At 35.6% G+C, this 21,409-nt stretch overlaps 10 protein-coding genes across 10 annotated transcripts; all 10 read right to left on the bottom strand.

The window, feature by feature from the left end:
* Positions 1-929: 929 nt before the first annotated feature.
* On the bottom strand, positions 930-1,184 carry CBG15407 (the record flags this gene model as incomplete). The annotated part of the gene is made up of 1 exon (XM_002645306.1): positions 930-1,184. One exon carries the CDS (start codon positions 1,182-1,184, stop codon positions 930-932), a length of 255 nt encoding a protein of 84 aa, XP_002645352.1.
* A 1,779-nt stretch (positions 1,185-2,963) lies between these two features.
* Positions 2,964-5,704, bottom strand: CBG27986 (the record flags this gene model as incomplete). The annotated part of the gene is made up of 8 exons (XM_045240305.1): positions 2,964-3,050; positions 3,182-3,268; positions 3,316-3,399; positions 3,505-3,606; positions 3,655-3,759; positions 4,927-5,478; positions 5,529-5,639; positions 5,690-5,704. 8 exons carry the CDS (start codon positions 5,702-5,704, stop codon positions 2,964-2,966), a joined length of 1,143 nt encoding a protein of 380 aa, XP_045099718.1.
* An 801-nt stretch (positions 5,705-6,505) lies between these two features.
* On the bottom strand, positions 6,506-6,754 carry CBG15409 (the record flags this gene model as incomplete). The annotated part of the gene is made up of 1 exon (XM_002645307.1): positions 6,506-6,754. One exon carries the CDS (start codon positions 6,752-6,754, stop codon positions 6,506-6,508), a length of 249 nt encoding a protein of 82 aa, XP_002645353.1.
* Positions 6,755-7,566: 812 nt separating this feature from the next.
* CBG15410 lies at positions 7,567-10,313 on the bottom strand (the record flags this gene model as incomplete). The annotated part of the gene is made up of 5 exons (XM_045240304.1): positions 7,567-7,780; positions 8,625-9,212; positions 9,257-9,535; positions 9,679-9,841; positions 10,304-10,313. 5 exons carry the CDS (start codon positions 10,311-10,313, stop codon positions 7,567-7,569), a joined length of 1,254 nt encoding a protein of 417 aa, XP_045095744.1.
* Positions 10,314-11,189: 876 nt separating this feature from the next.
* On the bottom strand, positions 11,190-11,441 carry CBG15411 (the record flags this gene model as incomplete). Its single annotated transcript, XM_002645309.1, has 1 exon — positions 11,190-11,441. The coding sequence occupies one exon, from the start codon at positions 11,439-11,441 to the stop codon at positions 11,190-11,192; it is 252 nt and encodes an 83-aa protein (XP_002645355.1).
* A 1,134-nt stretch (positions 11,442-12,575) lies between these two features.
* On the bottom strand, positions 12,576-12,824 carry CBG15412 (the record flags this gene model as incomplete). The annotated part of the gene is made up of 1 exon (XM_002645310.1): positions 12,576-12,824. The coding sequence occupies one exon, from the start codon at positions 12,822-12,824 to the stop codon at positions 12,576-12,578; it is 249 nt and encodes an 82-aa protein (XP_002645356.1).
* Positions 12,825-14,455: 1,631 nt separating this feature from the next.
* On the bottom strand, positions 14,456-14,707 carry CBG15413 (the record flags this gene model as incomplete). Its single annotated transcript, XM_002645311.1, has 1 exon — positions 14,456-14,707. One exon carries the CDS (start codon positions 14,705-14,707, stop codon positions 14,456-14,458), a length of 252 nt encoding a protein of 83 aa, XP_002645357.1.
* Positions 14,708-15,779: 1,072 nt separating this feature from the next.
* On the bottom strand, positions 15,780-16,031 carry CBG15414 (the record flags this gene model as incomplete). The annotated part of the gene is made up of 1 exon (XM_002645312.1): positions 15,780-16,031. One exon carries the CDS (start codon positions 16,029-16,031, stop codon positions 15,780-15,782), a length of 252 nt encoding a protein of 83 aa, XP_002645358.1.
* A 481-nt stretch (positions 16,032-16,512) lies between these two features.
* Positions 16,513-17,441, bottom strand: CBG15415 (the record flags this gene model as incomplete). Its single annotated transcript, XM_002645313.1, has 5 exons — positions 16,513-16,587; positions 16,909-16,989; positions 17,048-17,143; positions 17,186-17,305; positions 17,355-17,441. The coding sequence occupies 5 exons, from the start codon at positions 17,439-17,441 to the stop codon at positions 16,513-16,515; spliced, it is 459 nt and encodes a 152-aa protein (XP_002645359.1).
* Positions 17,442-18,487: 1,046 nt separating this feature from the next.
* Positions 18,488-20,968, bottom strand: CBG15416 (the record flags this gene model as incomplete). The annotated part of the gene is made up of 4 exons (XM_002645314.1): positions 18,488-18,744; positions 18,791-19,660; positions 20,638-20,755; positions 20,801-20,968. 4 exons carry the CDS (start codon positions 20,966-20,968, stop codon positions 18,488-18,490), a joined length of 1,413 nt encoding a protein of 470 aa, XP_002645360.1.
* Between the last annotated feature and the right edge of the window lie 441 nt (positions 20,969-21,409).

Raw genomic sequence — 21,409 nt, 5'->3', positions numbered from 1 at the left:
TCTTAGATAAATTGGATAAACAGTTTTACGTCGCCTAAACTGTAGTTCCGGTTTGAAATTTTCAAAAAGTGAGCAATACATTTGTGAACTCGAATATCGCATATTGAATATACCCCCTTATTTTTAGCTTCCTTGTATAATATGTATACAATACTAACAGAAAGTCCCCTATAGTCATTTTGGTGGAAATAAAAAATTTAGATTTTTGAATAAGTACTTGACAATTGTAAGCCAAAGTTTTAAAGGATTTTGATCCCTATACCTGCACATCAAACTTCATTGAAACCTGTAACAGAAGAGCTAATTTTTTTGGTTCCTATAAAAGATATAAAAAAAGGTCAACTAATGAATTGTTTATCATAATATCAGCATCGTTTCATCAGTTAACATATTTTCATACCTTGCATGGGAACGGAGATAATTGAGCTCGCTGGGGCCCTTCTATTACAGGGTTTACAATGTGGCCTTTCTTTTATAGGTTTTACAAAAACACTGATTACTGTAAATAAGTAAAAACAACAGCTATGTTTTTCAAAGGGTTCCTGGAACTGCCACAGTACCTCAAAGTTTTTACGAAAATTTTCCAGAGTAAAAAATAACAATGTGTGAAACTAAAAGTTTAAATAGAGAGTACCACTTAGTTACAGTTGAATCGATGAAAGAATTAACAAAAGAATCCTGAAATGCATGTGACAAAAATCATGATAAGGCAGATATCCCAAAACCATGTTTTCAGGTCAACGACCAACATCTCATGTTAAAATAGTGCTCAACAGTGAAAACTGATTTCTTTTATTTTTTCTTTTCAAATCAGAATCTATGTTTCAAAATCTGAACATAAGTATTCTTTCACAAACATTAGTAGGATTTATTGAAAATTGACAATCATGTAAGCTCAACAAATTTACAAAATATCAGAACATGACAATTTAACAGTGTCCATGATGATGATGATGATGATGTCCGTGGTGGTGCCCGTGGTGATGATGATGATGACCAGTCAGGGCATGTCCCAACTCATGGAGGAATCCATGATGGTGGTGGTGGTGGCCATGGTGATGATGTCCATTAGTATGAATAACCGTTGGTGGAATATATCCAGGAGCACCGTAAATTGGCGGTGGTGGGGCACCGTAACCTGGTTGACCGTATGGAGAGTATCCTCCGTTTCCGTAATATGACATTTTTTCTAGAAAAAAGTTTTTAAAACTTGGAACAGGAATTCGAGGTGAGGAAAAAAAATAGAACACAAAATAAAGAACGGTTGAGAACTCAAAATAAAAAAACTGATGGAAGAAATGACAATCCAAGGGGTATTTAAACGAGCGAATGCAAAAATTGCGTCATCACAGAAGATAAAAAACGAAATTAAGTGCGTCCGCCTCCATTTTGTCACTGATAAGTTGTAAAATAGACTGACTGACGTATTGTTGTTTGTATTAGTCACATTGCTGTTCGAAAGATCATTCTAAAAAGAAGCTGAATAAAAAACACAGACTGTGTTTGCTCTTTTGAGTCATTTTTGAAAAACAGCACCTGAGAGCTGAATGAATGATGGCGATGTGTTTTGAAATACAGGATGGTTTTGAAACTGATCAATGACACAGCACAGACTGATAGGAGTTTGACTTACCAATCTTTTTATAGATGTTTGATGGTATTGGTTTTTTTTCTATGCAATTTCAGTGATTAATGTAGACTGCACTTCGGAATGTCTTATGAATGTGACCAGAACGGGTTCTAAAGTTTTTACAAAAAAAAAATTTTGTTCAATATTTATCCATTTTTCCAACACTCAGAATGCTTCCAGGAGCAACTCTGGCACTGAGAAAAATTGTTCCGGAATTATTTTCCACAACTGGGTCTTTTAAATGTTAGCTCGTAACAATTGTGAACTTGAGCTCAAAATATTAAAAGGTTTTCGAACGAAACAGCTTCATGTGATTAAAATTTGTAACAAAAGTATAAACCAGAATTTAATTCAGAGATTGGAAGTATCTTTTCAATAGAAATGAAATTTCGATTGGATTTTTTTGGTACTAATTTTTTGAAGTTTTCGCGATGTAAAATCAAAATTTCAAAACAAAAAAAAACTTAACTTTCAAATTATGAGGAGAAAACCGCTTTTTCCATAACTTTGTCCCTTTTTTTGAATATCGGTTTACGATTCTGAAAGTTTCATTTCAAACATTCCAAAAATATTTTCATTTAAGTTTTTTCCTGAATTCTGACATTCCGAAAAAATAGATCTTAATTAATCTTTCCGATCTCTAAGACTTTGCTGATCTCGATATTGGAAAATATGATTCAATTTAGAGATTTGGAAAATAACAACTTTTAAACAGCTGAAAAAGCTGCCGCACATGTAGTTGTATTCACTTCTTTTTAACCCCACCGATGACCATTGGATACTATTTTCAAATCTATTTTTCATCTGACGGGTATATGTTTGCTAAGCATAAACTGAAAACAATATGCTTCATTTTACAATTCAGAGAAGAATTAACACACGGAAGAAACAAAAAATGTGTAAATACAAAACATTTTTTGGAGAACAATTGGGAAAAAATACTGGGGTCGTGAGGACGAAATCAAGGACAACAAACTGAAAAAAAAATTGGGCCAAAATCATTTGAGAAAAAGATAGCGGAACACTGGGAATCCGGGGATGAATAAATGAAAAGAAATGTGTTGAAAATCGGCAAAGGGAATGTGAAACGATCAATCAGAAATTTGTAACTTTCTAGAATTTTTTGAACTAAGAGAATAATTGAAGAGTTTAAGTTCCGGTTACATAGTTTCCCCGGATTTTTGAAAAGGGGTTTCGCACAAAATTTTACAAAAAAAATGGTAGTAAAAGAAGATTATTCAAAAAGTCAAACAATAAACTGTTGGTAATTTTTTTTTCTAAAGTTTTTTGAAATTTTAAACAAACTCTGTCGGGAAAAAAGGTATCAAAAGAATCAAGATCGCCGCTTCATATATTCCTCATACATTGGTCTTGGTCTTGTCTCAGGTCGATAGTCATGGGAGGAGTCAGATGTGTGCAACTGAAATTTAAAAAAAAACGTTGACTTCAACTAAAACAAACTGTTTTTATTTATTTATTATTCTTATATCGAAGTATTGATTTGCTTCCTAATTTGATTTTTATAGGGAAATTTTAATTATGTTAACTTACATAGGTACTAGGCAGGAATGGACGACTTCTCGAACATTTTTCATTATCGATGTCGCCACGTAGCAAGTCAGGATTGAAGAAGTCAAACTGCAAGAATGAATGTATTCTCTTTGTACTAAGTTTGTGAAACTCACTGATCTTGGTCCTTGGATGCCAATTCTTCTCTGATATGGCTGGGTTTGAGTTTGAACCCGTCTCTCAACATTATTGTCTTCTTCCTGAAACGAAGAAAGTATTAACCAACAAATACCAATTAGTACAGAGAATTAGCATGTAATCTAGTAATTAGCCATTTCTCACCTATAAAAGCGTTACGAACTCACTGGATTTTTTTCTTGAGCCACATTCCGGATACGTGCCTTGAAATGTACTCCTTTCTTAATCGATAACTCGTCCTCTTCGGCGTTTTTTTTTGAAGATTGATTCTGGAACAAATCAGAACGTATTCATAAAGTTGAGTTTTTTGCAAGTACCTGATATGTGTTTTTACAATCACAGCCTTTGACTCTGCAGAAATTATCATTTCCATGAGGGAATCTCTCTCCTGGGTCAGTGTGTTGAGTACGGCTATCACAAACCTGAAAGGCAAAATTTGTGTTTTTTTTTTGTTGTCATTTTCCTGTTGGATAGAAGTTTACAGACTACAAGTATTGAATTTTTTGTTGCGATTTGACGAAAAAAGCCAAGTGGCACTCGAATAACAGTGAACAGGTGGTCAGAAGGGTCTGAATTAGATTTTTACTCTGACATGTTTTTCTCCTTTTTCAGAAATTGTGAAGCGACGGCCTAAAATTTGCAAGTTGAGTTTTCTAGAACATTTGGAAGTAGTGGCCTAATTTTTGCAAGTTGAAATTCCTAGACCACCACCTTTTTTGGCCTAAAATGTATCTGATATTCACTTAATGTGTTTGCTAGGCCATTTGGAAGTAGTGGCCTAACTTTTTCAAGTTGAGTTTTTTAGGCCACCACCTTTTTTTGGCCTAAAATTGATCTGATGTGTTTCCCAGGTCATTTTGGTGGTAGCCTAGAAAACTCAATTTACAAAAATTAGGCCATCATTTTTAAATTATCTAAAAACACACCAGGATATTTCTAGGACATTTCTAGATGATGGCCTAGAAAATTAAGCTCATAGAAGAACAACTTCAAAATGACCTAGAACCCTCATCTTGTGAACATCAGACCAGTTCTAGGCCATTTACCGTGAGAAATTTTTCGAGGACTTTCTCAAGGAACCTTTCGAAGTATTTCTCAAGAAATTCTCTTGATGAATTTTTCAGAGATTCAGATTTCCGTAAAACTTCAAATATTTTGAGGAACAATGACGCATAAGTTTGAACGACAATGCTTTTAAAAAGCTTTTTTCTTAAGGCGGGGTTTTTTTTACATTTTTCTGAGCCAGACCTCAAACGTGGCATTCTATTGAAAGTGCCTTCCTGACACGGTTATCCAAAAAAAAAACGACTACAAAAGCAAAAAATTTGCTGGAAATTTTGGGCTCAAAAGGCATAGCGCATATGCAGGTCAACGGTCAGAAACGTATTTTGTAGTTAATTTTCTTCAGAGAATAATACAGCAAAATTGCAGATAATTCTCGAAGAATGTCCCACAACCCTTGACAAGAAACGTATCGATATTCGAGTTGTAATGTTTTAAATGACCCTTTGAATTTAAGATATGATCAAAGTCTCTCCGAGAATCAAATCAAGTCGGACCTCGGATTGAAGGCATTACCCAATACTTACTTCGTGTGCTGAAGATGAATTATTTTCCGGCTGATTTGTGCCGCTAGTGCTTGACGAAGGTCCCAAGGCTGCAACTGGAGCTTCTTGAACTTGATTGGCACGATGTCTCTTTGCCGAAGATCCTGAGTCATCTTCTGGAGCTCTCTTGGGGGCTGCTTGAGGTCTCGGACGAAGCTGTCTTTCTTGAGCTGATGGAACTACAACTGGTGCACTGTTTCCTTGTGTGATGACTGAACTCGAACGTGGGAGCCGTTGAGGTTGACCAGTAGGAACCAGGAAAACTGGCTCTGGTGCAGCCAGATCCTCCGGAGCCACTTCATTAGGATCCTCCGGAGCCACTTCATTAGGATCTTGTTCTGGAGATTTTTCTTCTTCTGGAATTGCAGCTATTTCCGCAGCAGGAGCTTGCTCGACTGGTGGAGCGTCTTCAACGATGACGCGGTTGCGCTGAGTGATCACTGGGAGTCGTCTTACAGGAGCCGGAAGAACGTTTCCCTCAATTTGAACATCGTTTTCAGCTGGTTGTGGTCCATTTTCAGCTACTGGATTTACCTAAAAAGTGTTTTCTGTTTAACTTTCCACCTAATCACACTAGCTCTTACCTCTGGTTGGTCCTCAACTTGCTCTTCCTCCTCTTCATCAGGTTGATACAATTCGTTCATATCTGTGATTGGTGATCCTGGAGTTGTATCCTCTTCTTCCGAGCGGAGATACTAGAATTAGAAAAATTGAAACATTGAAAAATGAATTGAAAAACTCAAACCTCTTCCGCGTCCATGTATGAGCGATACCGGTGAGATTTCAATCCGGATGCTGAAAAAATAGGTTCTTAAAAAGGGAAACAATAAGTTTCCAAGGTCAAATTTGAAATGGAAGTAGTAAACACTTTCTTCTCGGGCCAAGCATGGGACGAGGCGAAAGAAGAAGTGTCGCACGGAGAGAGCATAAGGGAGAAAGAGAGTATAAAGAAGGAAAACGAAGAGAACAAGAAAGGAAGAGGTAATTGAGAAAAAGAGTGCGAGCGGTTTCGACCGATGGCCGTCGGCGTCGACATGGGGCAAAAAGAGTGTTGTGTGTTTGTGCGCGTACGTGAGGACTGGTGGAGAGTGTCAGTTGGCAACTAATGCAACCGGAGAACAACACACCGCGGTGAACAAAAAATGGCTGTGTTCAGAAGAAAAAAGAGCCGTTTGATGATTGAAAACGAAGAGGCGAGTAACAAACGAACAAAATTTACAAAAACTGGTATTTTGGCGGTTGTGACCACAGCAAACCGAGGTATACTTTTCACTCTAATTCGATTTGTTAGCACTGTCGGCCTCTGATAGAGATCTTCTTCTAACGGACTGCAGTTTGTCGGCCTTCACAGAACTTATAGAGATCAGAGATCCCGCAACTATTGGTCAAGTAAGAACTGTTTGTTGTATTATCAAATTGTTTACAAGAATTCGGTTTAGATTTATAATGTGTTTATCGCAATAGGAAATTATTACAAGCATTAATTATTTATGTCGGGGACCATGGATAATTATGCGGGCAGTAAGAGGGGGCGGAAGTGAAATTGTCGTATGTACTTTGATTAGTGATGTCCATGATGGTGATGGTGGTGTCCGAAGTGGTGTCCGTGATGGTGATGATGATGGTGTCCAGTCAAAGCATGTCCCAACTCATGGAGGAATCCGTGATGGTGGTGATGATCATGATGATATCCGTCTGTATGCACATGGACTGTTGGTGGCATGTATCCAGGAGCCCCATATACTGGGGGTGGGGCACCGTAAGCTGGTTGACCGTATGGAGAGTATCCTCCGTTTCCGTAATATGACATGTTTTTGTTAGCTGGAAATAAACAGTAATCAAATATGGACAAGTTGTAGAAAATGCGGGAAAAAAATTCAAGGAGTCTTTGAACTGAGAAACATAATAGTGTAAGAGTAAAAAGAATTAAAAGTGAAATAATCCAAATACTTTCAAGAAAAGATGAATCTTCAAAATACTTTCAATTGAAGAGCAAAACAAAAACTAAATGACTACTGAAACTTTTCTCCGTCTATTTATACAAGTGACATTTACTACGTCACAAGACTTTTCTGACGGAAAAGTCACCCACTCACTGATAAATTGAAATAGTTCTTGACGTAAAACATTTTCAATTAGTCATGTTATGCAAAGACCATTAATTTGGAAGGTTCGAGCATCGCAAATCATGGGATATGTTTTTTTTCTAAATGTTTTTTTTGGGTGTTTGATTTTTTTAAACATCATAGTTAGGCGTGCAGTAAGCAATGACTCTCGCTCCTTCATAGGTATAGATAAATTTACAAAAATTATGAGAAAAATACATGATTTTTTGAACAAGCTGGTTTTGAGTTGTCACAGAAAAATTGAGTCACCGAAACATGAAAAAATCACATTGAAAGAAAATATGGTAAATGCACTAATAGAGGCTCAAGTGCACTTCGAGCTCAATTATCTTGGTTGCCATGAAAGATACAAATAATTGGCTCACTGCTAAAATGTTGATGATATCATGGTTAACATTGTATCAGTTGACCACTTTTTGATATCTGTTAGAAAAAACAAGATAATTGAGCTCAAAATGCATGTTTTAGGTTTATTTCTATTAGTGATTTTACGATATCAGTCGTCATCGGACATGAATCGTTTAATTGTTGTATCGAACCACTCATCGTATTGAGTGTAGCTATTGGTAGCCTCTGCTGGGCTTAATATTATCTTGAAAACATTGTATTGACGGATTGAAAAAGTGATTGCTGCTCCATCTTCATCACGTCTTCGTCGATATCCAATTTGCTCGTCTTTTTCAAATTTGATGAGAGGGAACTGAGGATTCCTAAAAACTTAATTTCATTATATTGTGCGTACTTCATTATTTTCATGTTATTGCATTTCCTCTAATAGAGCACTACCCTTTAAATTTCTTTTCAAGTTCAACTACAACAAACACTAATAGAATGCCTTCCAAGCCGTCAACTGTGAGCTCATTTATTTCATTTTCTGTGAGAGATAACAAAAAGTGGCCAACTGATAAAATAATTTTGAATGTGTGATAAAGATTTTGTCTGTTTATCAATTTTTCATATCTGTCACAAAAAACGAGATATATGCGCTTAAAGTTGACCGTTATAAAGCCATTCTAGTAGAACGACTCCCACCCTTTTACTTTAACTTTGAGCCAATTTTTCTCTGCTCCTGTAGAAGATATCAAAAATTGGTCAAATAATAAATTGTTAATCATAATATCATAAATGTTTTGACAGTTGACAATTTTTTATATCTATCACAGGAACCGATATAAATTGGCACACAGTTAAAAGTTAGGGTTGCCGTTCTAATGATTGTCTACGGCATCTCAAATCCTGTTGAAGGTATTGAGCATTTCCCAGCTGATTAATATTTTGTCATATCAAGACACATGTTTTTTTGAATTGATATCTTATCGTTTTTAAAGGGAACCGGGGTAATTTGGCTCATATGTAGTACAAATACGAGCTTATAGAACGTCATCCCCATTTTCCACGTTGGAAGCTATTATCTCAATTATCTCAATTTCTGTAAGAGATGTAAAGAATATGGAAACTGAAAAATGATGGGAAAGTTACGGCAAACATTTTCACAATTGACAAATTTTCGATATATCTCCCAGAAATTTAGATAATTGAGCTCTTGTGACTCACCGATCGAGGAAACCCCAGTCCTCGGAAACGGGCATTGGGAGACATTTTCCTTCAACGAGTGACTCAATTTCTAGATAATTATTGTCTATCATCATGAGCAGTGCTTTCCATTGCGGGTTCCATCCAAGCATCCATGCATTGATTATAATTCCCAAATCGAATTGGTTCAGATTCACCTCGAACAAGCAGATCTTTTCAGATTTGATATTCATGATTTCATCTAGTTTCATAAAACTCGCGCCATAGCTAATGAAAGATTCCAGAAGAACATTCCTGAGCTCGATATGATATTGGAAATCTGGATAACTTTGTGACAGAACAGTGAGTTCTTTGGGATGGTTGAGTTTGCGGAGAAGTGGTTTCAGGAGAGTCTCTTTTTCATCAAAAGAAAAGAACTCGTACTGAACCATGTTCGATTTTTCGACGAAAATATTTATAATCTCATCTAATCCATTATCGATAAGGTCGTACATCAATCGCAAGCGACTGTCGACGCTCCCATACATTTCAGAAATGAAATCGAACAATTTAGATGTTGCAGTGATGACATCGAGAGTTAGAATTTGAAGGAACTTTTCCTCATTTTTGCTGAAAAATCATACTTCTGGTATTTGCAAGATTGTCAACTAAACCTGGTTCCTTCCTTGGCCAAATCATTTTTCAGTTTCAATTCAGTGAATGTGTTCCATTTGAGTGACGAATCAAACTTAAAGGAACTATTTGATAATACTGAATCTTGTCCTTTGATCATAATGCTCCATTTTGTGTCAGGAAACTGCTTGGAGATAATTGAGACTTTGTGCTCCATCTTTGAGAACGAAACTATGATTAGTTCTTTCTCAGAATTTGGTTGGAGACGAGATTGTTCTAAAATTATTTTCTTCGCGGATCCGAATGTGAAGAGTTTGATCCTGTAACGACAAACAATTGAAATACCACAGTTTGCTCAGTTCGAGTCATTTTATGGAGCAAATTGTGGTCAACAAGTCAATTATATCGTTTGTCACATGATCTTATCTCAAGATTTCGCCTCTTGGAGCATTATTTCACTCACATTTGGAAAGGATCTAACGGATTTCCAACTTTCTCATCTCCCTTCAAAGATGGTGCTTGTCGCTGTAAAAATTTCTCCAATTCTTTTGATCCCGGTTCAGCAGGGTTGTCACCACCTTCACTTTTTGTGACAGGAGTCAGAAACAATGGAACATCTTCCATGTCTGCAATAAATTAGTATACCCAACTAAAAGCAAGTGATAGAAGAAATAGTGATCTGAACGAACAAAAGTAGAGATTTGCAACAAACAGTTTAACCGTTTTCAGAAAAAAAAAACCAAAGATTTTGTAAACTATCTTTCCAGGGTTTTAGTAACCGCGATTACAGTAACCACCCCGTTTCAACACACTGAGGAAAGATTAGAGGTCCAAAAGTTGTTCCAATCCGAATTGCGGCCAATTCCTCGCGCCGAAACCAATTAACTTTTAACTTTTTTATAACTTCTTCTCTGTATCAAATTTCGTGGCAAATCTAATATTATCACTATGGTTTTTACAAAAGTACCAAAAAAGAATATAAAAATCTCAAATTCAAAGTGAAAGATTTTCAGAAACGTGATATTGTTGTGTACATGAAGCAGCCTGTGTCAAGTACTAAAATGCTCACAACTGACATTCGAACTAACCATCAATCATTTTCTGTTATCATGGAAACGGGAGAGCTAAGAGACAGAGAGTTTAAGAAAAAAAAAGAAGTCAGACTTTATTTTCAGAATAAACTGAGAGTAACTAGTAGAATAATAAAAAAGGTATTGAAGTAATCTCTGAGGAATACTGGATAGAAATCATTACTAAGAACTATACGAAAACATGTTTCACAAGCGTCTTCATAGTATTTCCTCAGAGCACGTCTAATTAGGTCAGATCAACACAATCGTGAGAGCTATTTTTGGAAAATGAAGTCCATTTTTTTTTCAGTATTCTGTACTTCACATTTCTAATGATTTCTTATTTTCTGAAGCAACGTTTTTAGAGCGGCAACTATACTGAAAACTATATCTTGGAACACAACATTGAAACTACCCAAACAGAAGAAAAAAAGTAGCACACCATTCCTTAGGGAGGACATGACGCCTGTCGACTAACCCTCCAATTAACGCCACCTGCCTACGCAAATGTTCAATATGATTCTATATATTTTCCCGTAAATACCGCTCACTTTTTATGTCTTTTTGGGCATAATGTTGTTTTCATTTTTCATGTTCTAGACACTCAAAAATCCTGAAAATAAAGATCCTGAATAAATGAAAGCATTTCTCTCTCATCTAATATTATTGGAATCGGATCCACGGGGCCTGTGAAAATAGGTTGTGAAAATGCGAAATTCGAGCGCTTAGGTACAGTCATATCTACAGTTATTATCCGTTTCTTTTCTTCCCAAAACATTTCCGAAATTGTTCAAAAAATTTTCATTACATAAATTGAAAATTGAAACAAGTGAAACTATTGAAAAATTGAAATTGAAAAAATTGAAATTTTGAATAACATTATTAAATAAGGTCTGGAATCAATTCAGTGGTGTCCATGGTGATGGTGATGATGATGATCATAGTGATGGCCACCATGGTGATGATCATGATGATGATGTCCGTGGTGTCCGTGATGGCTCAAATCATGATGGAGTGAATGATTGTGGTGGCCGTGATGATGGCCATCGGAATGAACTGTGACAGTGGTGTGAGTGTATCCAGAAGTCATATGAGTTGGCGTTCCATATTGGTGAGTGGTGTATTGAGAGTATCCACCGTTTCCGTAGTACGACATATTTTCTGTTAGCTGGAAAAAGCAACGGTTGAATTTGGACAAGTATGATTGTAGAAAAATTAAAACAGTTGTTAAGACGTGGAAAGGAAATGAAAGTTAAAATTGAGTTTTGACTTCAAAATGAATGAAAAACTGAATAGAGAAAAGAAGAATGTGACATTTTTACCTCCATGTGTGATTTATATACTGGAAATAAAAACGTCTAAAAATTGATAAGAACCAACAACCTTTTGTTTGACATTTCTTAACACCGATAAGTTGGGAGGAAAATGATGACGTGGCAGTAATGTCATGATTTTCTGAAACATGTATTTTTAAACTGGGAAAGAAAAGACTTAACATTTCAAATCGTAAATCAATCGATTAGACCTTGACAGAAACTGAAAATTCAAACAACAATAAAAACTCCTGAAGTAAATAGTTGAATACTGGATATTTCAAAATGTCATTCTTCTCATAAGTACAGTATCAAACAAGTTATATTTTGATATGATTATGAAGATAATAAGCGTACACTGATGTTTTCGATTTATCTGATAGAAACCAAAAATCATGTGAGCAATGTTATCAACATTTATCTTGAAGAGAAATGTTGTTCCCATAATACGATAAATCCTTGGCTCAGATTAATGGCTGTTTGAGAACATAGTTTAGTTGTTGAGGTAGAGGAACACACCTCAAAACACAGTTCCAGTAACACAGAAGTAGGAATTACATTTATAAATCAGTATTCTTTGACGTCAAAATGACAAATTGCATACTTGGTATTGACTCCACTAGAGCCATCAATAGATTTTCCTGTGTGATATAACTTTTTGGTAAAACCTTGGTAAGTTAGTCACCTCCTTGTTATAAGCCGCGTAGTATTGTTATACAAATAGAAACGAGGGATATTTTTTCCTGTAAGTTGAGAATAGCTTTGGAAAACATCGAAACGATAAATCCAGTTATGAATTTGTATTTTTCCAGCAAGGTTCCGATTTTTTTTTCAATTCAAGGGAGGAATCACAAGATTGTATGAAGGTAGAAGCTTATTGAGTGAAGCACAGATTTGTTCAATTATGCATTCGTTAGTGAAAAATGAAAGAAGTGATAATTATCAAAATAAACAAAAAAAAATTTCAAAGTAAGCATTCAGTGGTGTCCATGGTGATGATGATGGTGTTCGAAATGATGTCCGTGATGATGATAATGATGGTGTCCAGTCAGAGCATGGCCCATCTCATGTAAAAATCCATGGTGGTGATGATGATCATGATGATATCCATCAGTTTGACCGTGAACAGTTGGTGGAATGTATCCAGGTGCTCCAGAAACTGGTGGTGGTGCTCCGTAACCAGGTTGACCATAAGGAGAATATCCTCCGTTTCCGTAGTACGACATAGTTTTTGTTAATTGGAAAAAAGCGAAGATTGAATTTTCACAAATTTGAATGTGAAAGATGGTAGAAGGAAATGGAAAGAAACGCCAAAAAGTAAAAAGAGGTACTGAAAAAGTTTTCCACTTGCTATTTATACAAATGCTAGTATCGAAATTTGTCGTCATAAAACATGATAAGAGTCAACAATGACCTCTTCCTCCGCCTTTTTCAGCATCGTTGAGTTTGCATAATTGGTGACTTTTTTTACGCGGCTTAGTCATTCTTCCTGTGACATAGATCGGTGACAAACTGGAATAAAAAAAAACAAACTGGAACATCTTTGACTTTTTCAAGTTGAAGAATTAGGAAACAGATAGAAAAATAAATTTTGTTTTTAAAATGAATTGAACTGAATTTGTTTGTTGATACTATCTACCGTAAACACTCCAGTCTATCGTATTGTTCACTTCGAAACAATAATTCTTGATCGCTGTAAAACATTTTAAAAAGTGGTCAACTGGCAATATAACTGGAACATTATCACACTTGCAAAAATCGTTGAAGGCCCGGCCCGGCCCGGAAGGCCCGGATGGGTATTTTTGGTCGAAATTTATCAAAAAAAATTTTTGATTAATTTTTGGAAATTTTTTAACAAAAAAATTAGTTTTTGAAAAAAATTGTTTTTTTTTAAATATGTCACTTGACAAACGTTTTGAAGGCCCGACCCGGCCAGTTTCGTCGCAAGTATAAACATTATGATAAACGTTTTGCCAGTTACCATTTTTTGGCATCTTTCACCAGAAACCAGATAATTGGCTTAATGTGGGCAGTGGGAGCGTTATTATACTATTTGACTGTAAATGGACATTTTATTAGAGTGATTACAAAAAATACATTTTATTGAAATAACTCTTTTTTTACGGTCCTGTTTTCTAACAAACAAAAAAAACAGGTCTTTGGGATTGAAATCAGTCTTTGAAACGATAAAACCAGTTCCCAAATTGTATTTTGCTGGCTTCGAACTTTATTATTACAAGGAAACTTTAAAGGAGGCCAAACATGAGAATTTTCAAAATTCTATTTTTTTTTTGATATTTGCCACAATACAGTCAGAAAATAACAATGGACACAAAACCATAACTCCCTGTTACTGTAAAAGCGAGAACGCGACCGTTCTTCTAAGCGGCGCCCACTCCTCGTTTCATAATCGTTTTAGAGGCAGATGCCGACAAACGCTGTGTGGTGTAAAGGTGAGCGCGCTTGTATCAGTCGTGTATCGCGGGTTCGACTCCCATATGTGTGTTTTCGTTTTTTTTCTGTTTTCATGCGGCGACATCCTAAAATGGCCGAATAACGAGAAAAAGTCGGGAATAAGTGCCAAACAGTGAAGAAATCTAGTGTATTCTAAAAAAATAAATGACCGTCAGGTAGCGCGCATTGATCGCAATAGCACGATTTTCCGTCAGAATACATGATCTTGCCCCAAGAAAACCCCGTAGACTTTCGTGTCTGGCCTCCTTTAACAAAATTTTGTTACATACAGCACAAATTTATTGAGTCAAGCGCAATAAAGTTTCAATTATGCATTACACATAACAAAGAGATAAAAGTTGATAAATATCGAAATAATCATGGATAATTTTCAAGGAACAATTCAACAATGTCCATGGTGATGGTGGTGGTGTCCAAAATGATGTCCGTGGTGATGATGGTGATGGTGTCCAGTCAGAGCATGCCCCAACTCATGAAGGAATCCATGATGATGGTGATGGTGACCATGATGATGTCTATCAGTGTGAATGTGAACAGTTGGAGGAATGTATCCAGGAGCTCCAAAGACTGGTGGTGGTGCTCCAAACGCAGGTTGACTGTAAGGAGAATATCCTCCGGTTCCGTAATATGACATGTTTTTGTTAGCTGGAAATAGCGACTATTGCATTTGAAGAAGTATTTTCATGAACTAAAAGTAATATCAAAGAGAATGGGAAACTGGAAAAGTAAGAAACGGATTGATGATCGAAATCAAGCTGAAACCCTATATTTATACTGCCGAAAAAAGAGAAACGTCATCAAACCCATTGCTGATAAGCTGAAATAGTGCTATGACGTAGTTCAACACGCTTATTCACCAGTGTTCGTAATTTTTTAAGTTTCACACCCAAGATTTTTCATGAATCGCTCAAAAACTTCCGTCATAAGCTTCCGTCATAAGCTTCCGTCATAATGCTGACTTGCCAAGAGGAATTGTCATGGCTTTTGATTCATGTCTGTGAAAAAATAAATGAGAAAATTGCATGTGAAATTTTACCGTCTTGGGTTTTATCACAAATTTTTGATAATTTGAGAGAAAAAAAAACAAAAAATGCATGGAAAAATTCGAAACTGGAAAAATTCAATTTTTCAAAACGATTCGTAAACAAAATGTTGTTGCTACAAATTTAGAACAGACTTTCTGTTATGTTTTTTGAATATTTGAACTGCATTATTCAGAACCATCGAAGTGTTCGCTTTGAATCATTTTTAATTTTTCTCTGTAAGAAGTGTCAAAACTGGTCAATTAGCAAAATAATTTTGATATTCAGATTATAATTTAGTAGGTTGTTACTATTTGGCATTTTCCACAGTAACCAAAATAAATTGTCTTAAAGTTCACAGTGAAGAGGAATTTCATCAAAGTTTTTTTGGAAAATATATTGTTTAACATTATGACAACCTTTCTCTAACTGAAAAGCTTCCCAAGAAACAAAAAAAACTCAACATTTTGGGATTGACACATTTTTATCAGTCAATGTTTAATTTCACATACGGTTTGGATTTTTCCTGTGTTTATTTTGTTTTGTTTTTTAAAAGAATTTTAAAGCATTTGTATTACTGTAAAAGTTTATTAAGTCAAGCACGAATTGATTCAATTATGCATTTCACATTATAAAGAGATTGCAATGATAAATATCATAAAGAAAATTGTAAGAAGTAAAAATCTAGTGATGTCCATGGTGATGGTGGTGGTGTCCGAAATGATGTCCGTGGTGGTGATGATGATGATGTCCAGTCAGAGCATGTCCCAACTCGTGGAGGAATCCATGATGGTGGTGATGATGACCATGATGATGTCCATCAGTGTGAACGTGGACAGTTGCTGGAATGTATCCGGGAGCTCCAAATATTGGTGGTGGCGCTCCAAAAGCAGGTTGACCGTAAGGAGAGTATCCTCCGTTTCCGTAGTATGCCATAATTTTTGTTAGCTGGAAAATGAAATTAAATATTTTCAAGAAGGGATAGTTATATATGTTTCAAAAAATGGGAAAGTGGAACAGTAAGAAACAAATTGATGCTGAAAATCGAGTGAAACTTCATATTTATACTGCCCAAAAAAGAGAAACGTCATCAAACACGTTGTTGATAAGCTGAAATAGTGGTATGACGTAGTTCAACATGCTTACTCACCTGTGTTCGTAATTTTCAAGATTTTCACACTCATAGTTTTCTGTGAATCACGCCAGAACTTTCGGCGGAAACGTTGATTTGTCAAGAGAAACATCTCATCGTTCTTAATGGACGCAAGTAGAAAACAAACTAAAGAGAGAAGTAAAGTATAATTTAAAAAAATGTTTTTTCAAGAAAAAAATAATTTGAAATTTTTCAAGAGCATTCATTCGTTTTAATACATATTAACGGAATATTTGGGATGAGGCCCGAAAACTTTTATATAGATCACCAAATTTTGAAGCAGTGGAACGGTGAAATGCGAGATAGTTGCAATTCTTGATCATCTCGTATTGGTTTCACCTGAAATTAAAAGGAATATAAAATGTGCACTCAATTTTCTCGGTTCATTCAAACGATGTAAAAATATCCCAACTGACAGGTTGTCAAGGTTATTATGATGAACATTTATTCAGCTGACAGATTTGCTTAAACTCTTGTTGGAACCAAAATAATTGAGCTCAAAGTGTACATATAGAGTGTGTTTCTATTAGATCATCCACGGTATCTAAATATGTACATTGCTGCCCAACTAAACATTTGGAAAATAATCATTGCAAAAGAAAACGGTCAGATAATGGGTCATTCTAACTCTTGGCCAGAAATATCGTTCTCTTACTGTACCTGCCAATCAAACGGAAGACCCATAAGTGAGTGTGGAATGCGTTGTCTTATAACCAGAAAACGGAGCCAGTCTCGAATAATCTGCAACTTGTTGTCAATAAATTATGATATATGTTTAGAATTTGAATTGCCAACTCACTTCAACATGCTGAACTCCAAATATTAGCAACCGGAAGTCACAGCCTCTTATATCCAAAATATCATCATTCACATTTTCTACATATCCAATATTTACCTGAAAACCCAATTCTAGTAAAGAAAACCATCGAAAACTCACTAATTGCTTTGAAACTGTAAAATGTGGAAGTTTTCCTTCAACTTCCAATTTTGCGTATCGAATTCTAGCTACTCCTTTGACAGACATTTTCGGAAATCCCGCTTTTCGGTAGTAAAATCCCTGGAATTTTTAATGTTTGTTTTAAATAAAATTATTGGAAAAATATTACTTTAATTTTCCATTGTGCATAGATTCCCTTTTCTTCGTCTTTGAAAGCAGGAAGCGGTCGAGGTCGTTTCAATAGTTGGAGAGCCATGTAACTCTAAAAATGCAATTTTTCAACCAAAAAAAAAACGCCTTATCATAAAATAACAAAAAATTGAAGAAACAATTTGAAAATTTTTTTAAATCAGTTTAAAAATATCCAGTTAAATGAAAACACATTTTTGTAACGTTAATACAAACACAAACAACGTTCTTAGAATTTCAAATAATGAAAATTATCAAAAATAATAAAGAAAAAAGAAACATTTTGGAAACCATGCGATTCTAATATCTCATATGCGTAAAAGATCGGCAGGCATGTTTGTCGGACTGCAAATAAGAAAAATACACATTTCATGTATATTTTTTCGTGTCGACTACGCGAAACAAAGCACTTGAGAGGAGCCTCCCCGCGACGAAAACGAAAATCTTCCGTTTTCTCACACTCCTCACAAATTGCTCACCAACCGGACAGTGTGATCAATGAAGAAAAAAAAAAGATGGTGAACGGAAAAAAGTAAAGAAAAAACTGATTTCAATAATATATAGAAAATATTTAAAAAAATACAATTTTTTATTTTTTGAAAATGAAGTAAAATGTTAAAATAGACAAAGAAAAAGGAAAAAGTATTATAAAAATCAGAAACAAGTTGACAGAAATTTTCACTAATAATTTTCAGTTTCTGAATTGGTAGCATTCTGGAATTAAATTCAAAAAATATGATTCGTAAAAAGAGTTATTATGGCAAACAAACAAATGACGAGTTTTCCGGGATTCAAGACTACACCAAAAAATGGGAACATCGAGGGTACATCAAGTTCTTAGGGTAAATTGGTTCAAAAATGGGGTAAATAGAACTATGGGATGTAGAGCGTTTAAGCCTAAGCCTGCAAATCGAAACAGAAAAACTAACTGGTAGTATGTAATAAAAATTATCTTTTTCCTCCCACAATATCCCATGTGCTTCTGGAACCAACTTATCCTAAAAAATATGTATAGTTGGATACACACCTTTTGGTGGGAAGAAAGAAAGAATGTACAATTCTGAAATGGAAGGGGAGATAAGAACACGATAATCAAAAGAAGAAATAGTTCTTTTAAACCATTTCAGATCTCATTTCAATCGTTTGCAAGTCTTGGAAAAAATCATCCAAAAACCAGTCGTCTGGAGGTGTCATGTCCGCGTACTGAACGACTCCGCGATTTGCTCCAGAACCATTTTCAAAATCGTAGAATTCTCCTTCGTGTGCAACAACACTATCCATTACTTGTGGTGGGAGTCTCTCATCCGGGTTGGCCATTTCAAGAACTTGTGACACTTCTGGCAACGGTGCTAAAATTTCCTCTTGAATCGCTGAAATTTATTAAATTTATTGATTAAGATCATATAAACAACTCACGTTGCATTTGAACACTTGGAACTGCTGGTAAACTGTTCAAGTTTGCAAATATCTCCCGTTGAATTGCAGCCAACTCTTTTGGTCTGTTGTGATTCGCCATATTTGAAGGCTTGACTGGAAGACGGAAACTGGACCGGAAGTATTTCTTGTAGTCGTTCCCTGGTGGTCTAACCGGGAGATTTTGGCCGCAAGCAATGGCTGTTTCATTTGCCCAGCATTTAGCAACATTATCAGAATTGAAGCCACCACCACCGAGAAGCATTAATGGGAGGTTGAATGATCTTAGGAAGCTGACACATTCTCCATGCCCATCCAGAGTAAGGTTGAACCTTCCAATTTTATCGCCTGAGAGTGAATCTGGTCCGCATTGAAGAACGATCACACTTGGATCGAATCGATCCATCACTTTGGTGATAATTGGTTTGAAAATGCTTTGATAAACTTTGTCGGTGATCCCTTCTTTAAGTGGAACGTTTACAGAGTATCCTGTTCCTTCTTCAGCTCCTATTGATTGCACATTTCCAGTTCCCGGAAAAACTCCTTTTCCATATTGATGAAATGAAACCGTCATTACACGATCAGTGCAGTAGAATGCTTCTTCTACACCATCGCCATGGAGAACATCAATGTCGACGTAGAGAACACGAGGATGGAAATCAAGTAATTTGAGAATTCCGAGAACAACGTCATTGGTAAAGCAAAATCCATTTGCTTCTGCATATTTTGCATGACTTGAACCTCCCATCCAGTTGATTACAATGTCAGCTTTTTGCTTGTTGAGTTTTGTTGCTGCTGCAAGTGTACCCCCACATGTAGTCTGATTATATTGGAAGAGATCTGAGATGATCGGACAGTCTTCACCAATGTTATCTGAAAGTTTCGATATTAGATTTAAATTTTTTCAGGTTCTTTGATCTTTAGTGCCCAGAATCTACAAATTTATATCTCTGGATCACAAAACCTCGTAATTTCGAAATTTCGGAATTTCACTATTTCAAGACTTTAGAGGCTCAGAATCTCAAAGCCCAAAAATGTTCATCCTAGAATTTCAGGATGTCGGAGCCCCAAAAACCCAAAAATTGAGAGCATAATTTCGGAATTTTTAGAATTTCATAATTTTTAGAATTTTAGAATTTAAAAATTTCTGAATTTCTGATTTTCCGAATTTCGGAATTTCAGAATCTTGGAGTTTCCAAACTTCATAATTTCAGAATATTAAACTATTCAGAATACAAGTAAACTTTAGATTTTCAGAATTTCAAAATTTCTGAATTTCAGAATTTCGGAATTTCAGAACTTAAGATGCTTCTAATTTCAGAATCATTCTTGGATTTCAATGTTTTAAACTTCTGATCTTCAGATTGACAGAACATTAGAATTCTATAACGAAATCTCAAAATTCGAGGATTGAATCTCAAACTCTAAAAATTTGTTCTCAACTCAGAATTATTATACAAAAGTTCACAATTTAAAAATCTCAGAATCTGAAAATCAATACAACTTGAATCATGATAAATTTATGATTCCTTGTTGAATTAGAAACTGTCAGGTCTCAGAAAACTGTTTGACCTTTGAAAGTGTGGCAATAAATCAATTCTAAACCGAAAGGAGAACTGACAATTAGGTGTCAATTTTTGACACCATTGATTCTAATCTCACAGATCTTTCAATGCCAATCATTGCACTTTTTCTTTTGCAAAAAGCGTTGTGTACTTGATCAGCCAAAAATCGACACAATTGTTGCGAACTTAACTTCACAAATGATAACGCGACGCTCTTCTCCTTTATTTTGATCATAACAGGAGAAGCGTACATAAACACAAAAAATTCACATGAACCAAACTCACATTTTTTCATGTCTTTCGCAAGCCATTCAACTCGTTGTGGCTCTGCTACCGATAGGAAATATGTATAGTCTTCTGGATGGAACTCTTGCATGTCTTTACGTGTTGCTGGAAATGGCCTCTGGAAATAGTCAAAGTATTTTGGGACACGGTAGCATCAACTTACAAAAATGTCCATATGCCGATACAACCCATAAGCTGTGACTAGTTGATGGGCCAATCGAATACGATTTGGTTTCATTGGATGTTCTGGGCCAAAGTGAAAATTTCCAATGTTACTGTCATAGTAGTACGCGATTTTTTTAGAAGAGTGCTCCCGCACATTGTAAGACATCACTGTAAAATTCAGTAGATAGAAATTTCGATAGGGAACTAAAAAAAGCGAGCTAGAGACAAAAAAATTGAAAATGCGCTAATAACACTTGGGAACATGAGTCAGCTCAAGAGAAAGTTTAAACAAAATGTGTTGGTGAAGACGCGAAGCTGTCACAAAAAAGAGGTGAAGTAGTGCTTCACGTGGAAGAGAGTATAGAATTGAATACGAAGAATAAGATAATGCCAATCTCGGTAAGTATATTAATTGACAGTTTTCTGTCTTCATTAGCGTGGTGTGACATTGGTTAATGTTCTTTTTTCTTCATGACCGTGATAGGCATGCAAAAACGCAAAACGCTAAACAGTTTGCTGCCCTTTTCGAAGATGTGTCCCCATTAATTTTTCTCACCTTGGTCACACGCAACAAAAAGACAACAAGTAGAATAAAAGTACACAACAG

Source organism: Caenorhabditis briggsae (genome assembly GCF_000004555.2).
Source record: "Caenorhabditis briggsae complete genome, chrX, whole genome shotgun sequence".
Classification (NCBI taxonomy): Eukaryota; Metazoa; Nematoda; class Chromadorea; order Rhabditida; family Rhabditidae; genus Caenorhabditis; species Caenorhabditis briggsae.
This window is presented reverse-complemented; position numbering and strand designations above follow the sequence as displayed.